This window comes from Lontra canadensis, unplaced genomic scaffold (assembly GCF_010015895.1).
Source record: "Lontra canadensis isolate GAN:19392208 unplaced genomic scaffold, GSC_riverotter_1.0 scaffold70, whole genome shotgun sequence".
Classification (NCBI taxonomy): domain Eukaryota; kingdom Metazoa; phylum Chordata; class Mammalia; order Carnivora; family Mustelidae; genus Lontra; species Lontra canadensis.
The window spans coordinates 465,409-479,093 of record NW_022631064.1 but is presented as its reverse complement, the minus strand read 5'-3'; the positions used below and the strand labels follow the sequence as shown (position 1 = coordinate 479,093).

General features: G+C 40.3%; 1 protein-coding gene across 2 annotated transcripts in view; it reads left to right on the top strand.

The window, feature by feature from the left end:
- The window catches only part of FOCAD (focadhesin), a 297,139-nt gene that overhangs the window by 47,562 nt on the left and 235,892 nt on the right, over positions 1 to 13,685 (top strand). For both annotated transcript variants that reach the window (XM_032880503.1, XM_032880504.1), the window contains exon 5: positions 5,386 to 5,490. In XM_032880503.1, coding sequence (XP_032736394.1) covers positions 5,386 to 5,490 — 105 coding nt within the window. The remainder of the gene's footprint in view (positions 1 to 5,385; positions 5,491 to 13,685) is intronic.

Genomic DNA, 13,685 nt, shown 5'->3' with positions numbered 1-13,685 from the left:
GCAAACTCCCCAAGGAGCTGGGAGGTCCATGTGGAGCTTGATGCCAGGACTCCGGGATCCTGATCTCCGCCAAAAACAGTCGCTCAAGCAACTGAGCCACCCAGGCGCCCTCTCTTTTTTCTTCTTTTTTAAAAATTCAGTTTCTTTTTGGGCTCCGGTGAAAACTGGAAATTAGAGGACTCAGGGCTCTTAGTGTGTTTTGGAGGTAACTTCAGATCTGCACTTGGTTCCCTCTGGAATACAGGGGAGCTGGAGTGGTGATCTGTAGTCAGGACCAGGCACTTGGAATCACTTCGCTCCAGTGAAGTTGGAACCCCATTTCTAAACCTATAAAGAAAGTATTTATAAGTATGGACACTCCAAGTGTTTTAAAATTGGGTAATCCATTCCTATGTCATATACATAGTTCTAAAACTGGCGTTTTTCGCTTAATAGGTATAGGAGCTCTTTCCTTACATCCATTTGCTTCTTTGTTAACAGCTGCACAGTATTCTTTATTATGGGTATATCATAGTTTATTTTATTGTTATTTTTAAAGATTGTTTCTGTTTGAGAGAGAGAGAGAGCGTGCACACACCGGAGGGCGTGTGCACACGAGGTACGGGGCAGAGGGGAGAGGGGGACAAGCAGACTCCTGCCGAGCCAGGAGCCCAAGGTGAGGTTTGATCTTAATTAAGACTCTGAGACTATGACCTGAGCTGAAACCAAGAGTTGGATGCTTAACTGACAGAGCCACCCACGTGCCCTAAATGTATCATATTTTAACCAACTGAGCCACCCAGGCATCCCTTAAATGTATCATATTTTAAACACTTGTCTATTGACAAACATGTTTTTCTTCTTCTATTTTTAAAGATAACAAATGCAGTATGAGATCTTCTTTTGGCTATGTAAGGGTATTTCTGTATGATGGGTTCTTAGAAGTTGAATTTATGGATTTAAACATTTATGAATACGGCCAGTTTGCTCTCCATAAAGACTGAACCTGCAGGGGTACCTGGCTGGCTCAGTTGGGAGAACATGTTGTGAGTTCAAGTGCCATGTTGGGTGTAGAGATCACTTAAAAAAAAATTAAAAAAAAAAAAAAAAAGACTGAACCAATGTACACTCAACCTGAAAGTGTTTATTTCCCCATTCATTCATCAACACTGGATATTTTGAACCTTATTCTTCTGTGATTTGCATATCTACGTTCTTTGCTCTCTTGCTGTTATATGATTAGCCTTATTTTGTGCTTTTCTTGTTTTTTGGATGGTAACACTTTGTCTGTCTTGTGTGTTGTTAATTATTTCATCTCAGATAGTCTCTTGTCTTAATGTTTTTTCTCCCCTGAAAAGCCTCCCCACTAACTTTGTTAAAACTATCTGGAATTTTAGTTATAGGTTGTGTTTTTCTCTTGTCTTTTTCACACTCTCCCCTCCCCCACTCCAAATCCTCTCTGAACAATTGCTATAAACTTAGAGTCACATTTGAAAAATGGTAAAGACTTGAAGACAAGTTCTTCTGGTGTTCGTTCTGACCAGTTCTTTGTGGTCTTTTTCTATTTCGTCAGTTCTTTCTTACGCTTTATCTTTTTCTTTCTTCCTTTTTTTAAATAACAGCCTTATTGAGATAATATTCTCATGGTAGAAAAATCATCATTTGAAAGTAAATAACTCAGTGGTTTGGGATATATTTACAAAATTGTGCAGTTATCATGTATTATCTTTTAACTGGAGTACTTATTTAAGAATTTCGGAGTGTTATGTCTGAAAGTATTTCTTTTGTCTTCATAGTTATTTTGGGGGAGGTTAGACTTATTACGTTATATAAACCTTTCTATTTCCATATATATTTCTTCATTTAGTGTTACAGATGAGAATTCTGATGACAAATTAGAAATTATTTCAGTCTAATGGGCTTTGCTTTTTAGTTATTTTTAATGGTCTTCATTTTATAAATTTTATTTTATAAAATCTGAGAGGTCATAGGATTTTCCTTTTATCTTTGGATTTGAGAAATGTCAGTGATTTTTTTTCACATCTTGCTTAGCCCTTGGTAGCCTTTTGAATTTGAAGACATAGATTCAATGAAAAAATTTTCTATCTTGTCTTGATTTTTGCTCCCCTAGTGGTTATATTTTCTGGTATTTTACCATTTTAATTTTCAGGACTAATCAAACTACTATTTATTTATTTATTTAAAAAAATCTTAAAAAGATTTATTTATTTATTTATTTGAGAGAGAGAGCAAGAGCGAGCGAGAGCAAGTGCACAAGCAGTGGGGTGGGGAAGGGGGAGATGGAGAAGCAGACTCCCCCACCCCCCCCAATTTGGGGCTTGATCCCAGGATGCCTAACTGACTGAGCTACCCAGGTGCCCCCAATCAAACTATTATTGTAACCTTTTTCTGGAATCATATAGAATTCAATAAAAATTTAGTTTTTTTTAATTTTAATTTTTTTTAAGTTTTATTTATTTATTGGGCAGAGAGAGATCACAAGTAGGCAGAGAGGCAGGCAGAGAGAGAGAGAGAGGAGGAAGCAGGCTCCCCGCCCAGCAGAGAGCCCGATGTGAGACTCGATCCCAGGACCCTGAGATCATGACCTGAGCCGAAGGCAGAGGCTTAACCCACTGAGCCACCCAGGCGCCCTAGAAATTTAGTTTTTTAAGAGCAGATCTTGGATACTGAGTAACAGTTGCTTAAAAACAAGAAAAAGAAGGTTTTGCAAGGAGAGGTGGAAAATACTAGGAGTTAGGATAAGTTTGGGTCTATAGGTAGTTTTAGGGACATTCCAGTTCTGAGCATTTGTGAACTCTGATGCTTGTACAAGTTTGCATAGTAGCCTCATCTGTAAAGAGGGAAAAACATTATAATCTTGGTGGTATAGTTACATGTATTAGATTACCAAAATTTATTGAAAAAATAACCGGGTGCTTTACTGACATATTTGTATTTATTCTTTATAACAACACAAGAAGTGGGGCTATTACCATGATTCTAGATTATATAGATGAGGATGTTGTGGCTTCTAGGTGTTAAGTGCCTTGGCCAACATTCCCCACCTAGTTAGAATTAAAACAGGGGTTTAAATAATAATTAATCTGAAACCATCCCTCTCAGCCCCCTTGAAATATTTAAATAATCTAAATAATTATTCAACTGAATTTAACTGCTGTCTGAATGGATTTGTTATTTGATTGATGCCATCATTTTTCAAAACTTATAATCTGTTCATGCTGCACTCTCACTTAAAATATAGTACACTTAATTATTTACACATTAAGATCTGGTCCACAAATAAGGCCAAATAAGACCAAATTTAAAGGTTAGAAAACTGGGAGTTCAGGGGCACCTGGCTGGCTCAGCAGTAGAGCATGCAGCTCTTGATCTTGGGGTTGTGAGTTCAAGCCCCACTTGGGTGCAGAGATTGCTAAGAATAAATAAACTTAAATAATTCAAAATAAATAATTTAATAATTTGAAAATTTCAAGTTTTCAAATAATTCCAAATAATTCAAAAATTCAAAATTTTCTCATAGCCACATTAAAAAGTTAAACAGGTGTTGTTAATTTTAATGATATCCAGTATGTGCCCCATGTATTGAAAATAGTATTTCCATATACAGTCAATATAAAAAATTACACATAATATTTAATATTCTTTTTTGTGTCCTAAGTCTTTAAAATCCAGTGTGTGTTGTACTCTTCTAGCACATCTCAGATTAGCCATATTACATGTGCTTAGCGGTCACGTGTGGCTGTTGGCTGTTGTATTGCACAGTGTGGGCAAACCTTAATGTCAGTTGGAAAACTTCCAGTATTGTAAAAGATACACTAAATAACACTTCACATAAGTGCTCCAAATGATACCAGTGAATTAAGTCCAAGTCTTGTCCTAGCCTAAAAATAAACAGTGATTTGTAACTTACTGTATTTTGGATAGCAAATGACAATACATGTTAAGCACTTAAGGAAGTACATAGCTTACAATGGATGCTCCTTATGTATTAACAACCATGATTTAAAAAATAATTCCTTTTTTTCCCCCATTTAACATGCAATATATTTTTTTTATTTCTAAGATTTCTTTTTCGTTCCCAGGGAGAATTTTATATAAAAAGGGCAGGCTAATTTGTGACAACATGGATGAGCCCGGAGGGCCTGATGCTAAGTGAAATAACCCAGAGTAAGACAAATATGAGTGATCACACTTATATGTGGGATAAAAAATAACAACAACAACACAAAAACTGAACTCATAAAAACAGAGTAGAATGGTGGGTGCCAGGGGCTGGGTGGGAGACATGGGGAGAGGTGGATCAAAGGATCCAAACTTCCAGTTAGAAGAGGAGTAAGTTCTGATGTGTAGCACGTTGACTAGCGTTAACAATACTGTGTTATATGCTTGAAATTCCTGTGGATAGATCTTTAGCATTTTGACCCCCCCAACCTCCAAAAAAATGAAATAAATTATGTGAGTTGATGGATGTGTTAATTATAAAATGATTGCCTGTAATTAAGTTAATGTATGCATATATCATATTGTACACTAAAATATACTGCAATTGTGTTTGTCACTTTTACTTCAGGAAAAAAATTCCATGTCACAATTAAAAAAATTAATAATGAGGGCACCTGGGTGGCTCAGTGGGTTAAGCCGCTGCCTTCGGCTCAGGTCATGATCTCAGGGTCCTGGGATTGAGTCCCGCATCGGGCTCTCTGCTCAGCAGGGAGCCTGCTTCCCTCTGTCTGTCTCTCTCTCTGCCTGCCTCTCTGCCTACTTGTGATCTCTCTCTGTCAAATAAATAAATAAAATCTTTAAAAAAAAATTAATAATGAAATCAATCTTTCTCTTTTTCTCTTTCTTTCTTCCTATATATTATCTTCCTACTTCTTACAGAGAATAAAGAAAAAATTTAAGGTTTTCCTCCCCACTCCCATTAACTTTATTTTATTGGGGGTTATTTGCTCTGAATGGTCCCCTGGCCCACCTTTTTGAGTGGCGAATCCATTTCATATGTCTGGTTATTATTCATGGTCTACTAATATTTATAAATGAAGGACTTAATTATTCAGTATGGGTAACTGATGTGGTCACCGCCTGCAATTATGTGAGCTAATGTTTATTTTTTCCTGATTGATACCCCCCGGGTGTAGAGAGGTGATTGATAGGTTGGTGGTTTGATTCCTTGGTTTCACTTCTTCTCTTTTAAATGCGTGGGATGAGAGCTGTCTACCTTCAGGCCTCTTGGCTGCGCGGTAGAATGAGGGGCTGCATGTGGGTAGTTACTGTTCAGTGTGGGTGGCAAGTGTTCAGTTATTTAAAAATGGTAGATGTAAGTACCTGATTAGAATATTCACTTTATATCTATAGCATTTAACATGTTGTTGTATTTGTTTACAGGAATACACATGGCCTGATAAAAGCCATTATGAAATTATTACAAATGCAAGCTCTTAAGGAAGGACAAGGAGGGGAGAAGAATATTCGGAATTTGTATACTATTAGGTATGATGTTTCTCCTTTAAAATAATTTGCGTGTGTGTGTGAGAATTATTAACTAAGTTATGAACAGATATGCTAATCAATGAAGAATTATTTAATTCAACAGTGATGGTGGGTGTTGGACCTCTCAGGAAGTTAGTAATTCAAAGACATAGAAGATGGAGATAGAGTTGAAAAGATATCACCATTGTGGATTTCAGGGTTGCTTCCTTGGAATTGGAATCTGTTACCCCACATTCTTTCTGCTCTGGGATATTTATAACCATCTTCCCAATACTATGAAAACTGAAGAGTTGATTGAGCACATGTCCTGAAAGCAGGAGGGGTTTAGGTTAGGTAGGAGGGTACTTACTGTAAATAGTAATAGACTATTTAAGGGTTAATACCTGTGGCAAGCTTAGTAGGTAGGAGCATTGATTTGTCTTTTCTTTGTCATCTATATAATGTAACATGGTAGAATTATGTTAAAAAGAAAATACACATAGCAACAATTTTATTATTTTTTTGAAATACACTGGATTTTATTGAGAAGTTTGGACAAGGGAAGGCATTGTACTTACTTTTGAAGTTGACCCTAACCATTGCCTTGAAGGTTCCAGAAAGCCGTTTGTTAAGAGAAGGGCTCCTACTTAGTGAGCAGAGTGCCCCAGAAGATGCCATGTAACTAGTGTATGTGGTAGAATCCTGGGATCAAGCCTTATGTCGGGCTCCCTGCTCAGCGGGGAGTCTGCTTTTCCCTCTGCCTGCTGCTCCCCCTGCTTGTGCACTCTAGTGCTCTCTCTTGCAAATAAATAAAATCTTAAAAAAAAAAAAGATTTTGTTTATTTATTAGAGAGAAGGAGCACACGAACGGGCGGAAGAGGGAGAGGGAGAAGCGGACTCCCCACTGAGCAGGGAGCCTGATTCGGGGATCAATCCCTCGACCCTGGGATCATGACCTGAGCTGAAGGCAGCTGCTTAACCAACTGAGCCACTCAGGTGCCCCTATATTGAGTACATTATTGAGAGTTTAAGCCAGCTTTTTTAACAAGGGAAGATTTTCATTTTATGTATTTTTTTCTTAACTTTTTTTGAATATCTTCAAACAAATTTTGGAAGAATGTAGTACAATGAATTAGTTAATTCATTGTTAACTTATTAGTTAATTCAAAAATTAATTTATTTTTGAATTGGGAAGCAAAATGAAAATTATTTTTTTGAAAATACCCTGGAGGGGCACCTGGGTGGCTCAGTGGGTTAAACCTCTGCCTTCAGCTCAGGTCATGATCTCAGGGTCCTGGGATCGAGCCCCACATCTGGCTCTCTGCTCAGCGGGGAGCCTGCTTCCCCACCCCCCTGCCTGCTCTCTGCCTACTTGTGATCTCTCTGTCTCTCTCTGTTAAATAAATCAATAGAATATTTAAAAAAAAAAAAAGAAAAGAAAATACCTGGAGACTCGGGGTATGTGGAGTAAACTTTCCCAAATTGATAAATATGCTTTTCTTTCCTTTTTTCCCTTACATATTGTGGTGCTCTGTGACATAACGAGGTTTTCATTTCAGCTTTCTCTCTCATCCATTGCCTTAACCAGTATTGAACCTAAGAAGAAGATGAGCAGATCTTAATATTTCTAGATGAATCATAGAAATATTTGTGTGTGTGTGTGTGTGTGTGTGTACGAATTTCAAACTCTTGGGCCAGAGTTCCAGGATAGAGGATAAATCCAGGGGCGTCTGGGTGGCTAAGTCGGTTAAATGTCCGACTCTTGGTGTTGGCTCAGGTCATGATCTCAGGGCCCTGAGATGGAGCTCCCCTTGGAGTTCAGCTCAGCATGGAGTTTACTTAAGATTCTCTCCCCGCACTCTGCCCCTCCCTTTGCTTTTGTTCACTCTCTCTCTCTAAAAATAAATAAAATCTTACCAAAAAAAGAGAGGGAAAAGAATTCCACTGTATTGTTCAGTGGGAGTTATTTATTTTAAAATAGGAACGCGCCATTAAAGTTTTAAATTTTTATATGTTTTATTGAGATATAATTCACATACCACAGGACTGAGCCATTCAAAGTATACAATTCAGTGGGGTTTTCTTTTTTGTATATTCACAGAATTATGCAACCATTGCCATAATCAATTTTAGGACATTTTCACATCCCCCCAAATTCCTGGCCCCTTAGCAGTCACTCCATATTTCAGTCCTCCCAGTGGGGTATTTTTAATTCAATGGTTCCAAACATTAGCCACTTATTAGAACCACCTGGGTGTGCTTAAAAACAAGCATCAGAACAATCAAATGCCCCAGATCAACTGCATCAGAGTCTCTGCCCTAAGGCCTGGGCTTTTGTAGTTCTTAAAAAGATCGCAAGTGATTCTGATTCAGTGAGTGCAAGATGGTATGTCAGCCGTTCTAACGTGCATGCTAATGGCCAGGGACCTTGTTGAATGGCAGACTCTTTCTTTAGGGCTAGGGTGGGCCCAGGATTCTCATGCAACAAGCTCCCAGGTGATGCTTGACCCTTCCTTCCCCCACTACATTATGGGTAGCGGAGCTCTGCCTTGGTGTCGGCGGTACCCGGGAGCCTGTTAGGAGAGTGGGGTCTCATGCTCCAGCTCAGACTACCTGTGTCGGCACCCGAGTTCCTTTTAGATTTTGCAGGTAATTCATAGGCACCTTATTTAAGAAGCTCTGGTTTAGATGTCGGTAAAGGGAGATTTTCTGCCAACTGAAGGGTTAGAGTTATCCTCCCTTTCCCAGTGATTGTCCTTACCTTGTGTGAGTACCAGGCCTTCAGTCGGCTGTCACGTTGCACCTGTTTTCCTGGTTTATAATTCATGTTCCCTGCTAGTTCTTCAGAAGACAGTGGGTGCAAAGTGTGGAGAGGGAACCCAGTTTGAGGAGCTGAAAATCATACCGGATTCATAAATAGTGTCTTTAGAGTGGCGGCTCATCGAGAGGTCCAGAATCAATCACCTGAGTTGGCATAATCCGGTAATGTTTATGGAGAGCCCTTATGTGAATGGCTGTTTGGCCCTGTAAATCAGGAGAGTGTAATCGAGTGTGTAAGAGCCTTAAGTTCCTCCAAGAGGGGGATCATGGATGCCAGGGACAGAGGAGAGGTGAGCCTGAAGAGCAGACCCCCCTCAAGAGAGCTGTGATTACCTGAGTCAGGCATGAAATTGTCATTCTGTTTTCGAACCTTCTTTGCGGCATGTTGGTTGGCAGTACCCTCCAGCTTTGGAGAAGCAACTGAGGAGCTGTATGTGAAAGCATAAAAGGATTGTGAGAAGCCCAGAACTCCACGGAGAGGCGTTCCCTGGTTATGCTGGAAGGTGAATTTCCAGTAGAAGTAGTAGGACAAATAATTGCAAGCTTTCTGGGAATGAAACTCCCCTGTGTTTTTTATGGTACTAAGGACCTGGTTTGCATACAATTTTGGTTTGCGCATTTTCCACTTCTTCTTGGCCTGATAGCTAATTAATTTGAATTGTAGTACAATAGAATATGTGGTTATTTTAAATGGATTGGTGCTGAATTTGCTTACGTTATGCCAGTGTGGAAGGGAAGGGAGGGTGCTGTGAGGACCGGAAATGAGAGCCTGAGCCCGTGGCTTCCTCTGGCTCCTGTGAATTTCATGGAAGGAGCTCTAGAGAGGGTATTCTCTTTGTTGAATCCAGAGCTCAGTGGTTCTCAAACTTTCTGTGCCAAAGAAGCGCCTGTGGAGCTTGTTAACAGTACAGATCTTATTCAGTGGGCTTTGCACCAGACTTAGGAATCAGCATGTTTACCCAGCTGCTCGGTGATCTCGATATAGGTCAGCTGTGCTTCACAATTGAGAAATATTGCTGGGGGCTGTGGGAGCTTAAAGGTACCACATATAAGCCGCAAGGAGCCCCTCGGGGATACACTAGGGGGAGATACTGAGAGGCTTAATCCTGTCTCCTTGCCTCTGTTCCCTGTTGGGGGGCAAAAAGCCTGTTTCCCACTAAGCACCAAGGCACCGAGTTCATCAAACCACGTCTGCCACAGACAATAGAGAGGTCAAGATCAGAACCAAAGAGCATTTTAAAAGGAAAAACAGCCTAGGGAGGGCAAACCAAGTACAAACGCAAGAGACCATGTAAGAGATTTAAACCTCATCACTCTGTTCAAAGAAATAATTCTGTGGCTCCCGCAAGTGAGTGTTCTTCATGGTCATATGGTGGATGCTTGTTTGAGGCAGGAAAGGAAGAGAGCGCTCCATAGCTCTCTTAATAAAGCAACACTGGTTTTCAGTGTTTACCGAGCATCAGGAGCTCATGCTGAGAGTTTTTGATGTGTATGTCTGGAACATGACCGGAAACCTGCATTCTTAATGAAATTGAGATGCACAGGTGGTCAACTGAATGTGCTTAGAGATATATTAGACTAGAGTGTGTATGGCTGATAAAGTTCATATTGCTCAGCTGTACCCTTCTTTAGTTTTGTGACTTAAGATTAAATGGGGATGTTTATTTTATTTTTTTTTTAAAGATTTTATTTATTTGACACAAAGTAAGAGCACAAGCAGGAGTAGCCAGCAGAGAGAGAGGGAAAAGCAGGCTCTCCAAGGAGCAGGAAGCTGGACGAGGGACTCGATCCCAGGACTCTGGGATCACGACCTGACCCCAAGGCAGCTGCTTAACCAACTGAGCCACCCAGGTGCCTCTAGATGGGGATGTTTAAATGTGGCTTCAACTCTGATTATTTTTAGGATGGGGTTAGCTGGAGGAACATCACGGCACAATTATACTTAGCATATGCCATGTGTGGAACTCTGGGTGCACGAGTCTTGACTGTGGCTTTACAGTAGGGCCTTTGAGGGGGTTTATTTTATTATTATCTTTTTAAGATTTTATTTATTTGAGAGAGATCACAAGCTGGGTGGGGGTTGCTGCGGTGGGGGGCGAGGAGGGGCAGAAAGAGAAGCAGACTTCTCTAATCAGGAACCCCCGCAGGGGCTCCATCCCAGGACCCTGGGATCACGATGCAAGCTGAAGGCAGATGCCCAAGGGCTGAACCACCCAGGTGCCTTGAGGGGCTTTTAAATGTATGGGTGCCTGGGCTTTTCCCAGAAGGACTGGAGGGTTTGCCTTAGGCATTGGTGGTTATTCAAAGCTTCCTAGGTGGTTTCCAGTCTGCTGGTAGCAGGGAGAACTGCTGGCCAGTGGTTGAAATGAGGCAGTAGGGGTTCATTGTTGTTAGACCTTCAGATCTTTCAGTATTAATAACATTTTATATGAAATCTCCTGACCACTGAATGCTGGAAAACAATTCATATTTTTAAAAAATACAGGGTAGGCAGACAAAACACATCTGTTCACAGGAGGCAATCCAAAGGGCACCAGCTTTGTGACCTGCTTTAGGCGTTTAATAGTTTTCACAAAAATCTTAGAAGCTCTTTTCTACCTGTGAACAATTTTTATAATAATTGCCTTTTTTAAAGGTTTATTTATTTATTTTTGTAATCTGTACACCCAATGTGGGGCTTGAACTCATGACCCCAAGATCAAGAGTTGCATGCTCTACCGACTGAGCCAGCCAGTGCCCCTCCCTCTATCCTGCCTTTTAGAAAAACTGCTGCTAATGTATCCGCTAGTTTAGGCTTAACTTTTCTTCTCCCCCTTTTGTTTGGTCTAGATTTTCTGTTGGTCAGCTTGAACTCCATTTTTCTTCCTCCTTTTCTTTCTATTTCTTTTTTGTTAAAGATTTTATTTATTAGAGAGAGAGTGCGCGCACGAGACGGGGAAGGGTCAGAGGGAGAAGCAGACTTCCTGCAGAGCAGGGAGCCCCATGTGGGACTTGATCCCAGGACCCCGGGATCCTGACCTGAGCCAAAGGCAGACGCTTAACCAACTGAGCCACCCATGCGCCTGAACTCCATTTTCCTGTAACATGGTTATATTTAAGTTACTTAAACATTCTCGAATATTGATCATAGAGAAAGCACGGCAGAGAATGGATCTGCAGCAAGGATTTCAGGTTTGAGAAAGAATAACTAAACGGGGTTTTTACAATTCATGGAGGCTCATTTTCTTAGTTGCTTTGTAATATGCCATCCCCCCAACCCCCAATTTTATCATGTGCTTCTTCCTTTCGTTTTTCCCCTGCATATTCATATTATGGCAATCTTTTCAAGATCTCTCTTCCTTTTGCTGAAGTGAGGAAATAGCTGTGAATTCATGAGCAGTGACTGCTTGTTCCAGAATTCGTGCACCATTCTGATGTGCCAGACAGTGGCTGACATGCACACATAGCAAATGTTAAGAATCTTATTTGTGGAAAGGTTTGGTCTGATCAACATCAAGCTGTACTTTCTGAAATTAGGGAATATTAAATGCTTTTGGCAGATGGTGTGCTCTGAATGGGTGAAGAGGCCAAGGGTAATGGAGGGTTATACCCTGAGCGGATTAGTGAGGCACACTCTTATCTCTTTGGGCAGTGTTAGGTAGTTTATTTAGATAGTTCATTTTTTTTTTTTTAAAGATTTTGTTTATTCATTTGACAGGAGAGAGAGGAGAAGCAGGAGGAGCAGCAGGCAGAGGGAGAAGGAGAAGCAGGTTCCCTGCTGGGCAGGGAGCCCGATGTGGGGCTCCATCCTAGTTCCCCGGGATCATGACCCGAGCTGAAGGCAGACATCCACCCAACTGAGCCACCCAGGTGCCTCTGGAGAGTTAACTTTAAGAATGTAAAGATGTGCGTCCTGAAAGCTGAAGTACTTTGTAATTCATACTGATCTTTTTCACTCAGTTCTTAAGGCAAACACATTCATCTCTTGGTCCATAACAAAGAAAAATGAGAGTCCTAAGGGAAGGACGGAAATGCAGTGGGCTAAGACCAGTTTGTGGCTGAGGACATCAAAATGTAGCCCTGGTTTTAATTTTGATAACTAGCTTTTTCTCAGCAATAAACTCCTTCTGCGTTTTCTCTTCTACCCATTTTGAAGAATGAGATGGAGGCAGCCGTGGGAAGAGCACAGGAAGGGTGTTGTGGATCTAGGTGGAGGTAGGTGCCTCCGTGCTGTCTGCTGTCATGAGTGAGAGCTGGTATGTGGGAGGCCCAGTGGCTGGAGGCAGAGCCACGGGAGGGAGAGGCCAAGATGGAGGCCATGAGAGGGGGTGTGGCCTAGGATACACAAGATCACGTCAAAGACTTGGGGTTTTAGTTAAAGAGTAGTGGGGAGTTTTGAAGGTCTGTCTTTTTAACTTCTTTGGAAATAATTTCAAATTTCCAGAAAGATTGTGCAAATAGTACAAAAGACTCCCATATACCATTTACCCTGATTCATGAGTTTAATACTTTTGCTACATTTGCCTTATCATTCTTTCTATTCTGTATAATTCTTAAAAAACATTGGTGAGTAGATTATATGTCTTTAACAGTGTATTTTCTAAGAACAAGGGTATTCTCATATAATCAGAGAACAGTTATCATACCGAAAAAATTTAACATCTATATAGCAATCTATAGTCCATATTCCAGTTTTGTCATAGCATCCTTTTATACATTTTTCCTTTTTATTTTTAGTGTGTAAGATCTAATTTAGGATCACATGTTACCTTTAGTTGTCCTTTTTATAGTCTTTTAAATTCTGGAACAATCTCTTCCTTTCTTTTTCATGACATTGACATTTTGGAAATCTATAAAAGTGATGCCGTGTCCATCTCAGGATAACATCTGGAGGCACTGATGTTTATCTCATCCCTAATAGGTGGTTTTAATTAAAAAAAAAAAAAAAATTTTTTTTTTTTTTTTTTTTTAAATAAACTCTATGCCCATTCTGGGGCTTGAACTCATGGCCCCAGAATCAAGAGTCACATGCTCTACTGACTGAGCCAGCCAGGCACCCTTCAGTGGTGACTTTAATTTTGGTTACCCAGTCGGGGTGATGTATGGTTTCTCTACTGAAGAGTTAATCATTTTTCTCTTGTAACTAATATGCCATCTGTGGAGAAGACTCTTGGAACCATGCAAATGTACTGCTCCTCATTACGCCCCCGACCTCTCAACTGATTTTCACTGTGATACCTTTAAAATGGTGATTTCAATGGAGAGGTGGAAATGGTAGGAATCCCCGGAAATGCACTGAATGTATAGATTCTGATTTAGAAAGCTTGGGTGTCATCCACTGTGTGTACCTAGAATCTCTATATTTTTTAAAAAGTCTCCAGGGATTCAGATGTGGAAATAGGTTTAAGAATCATTGG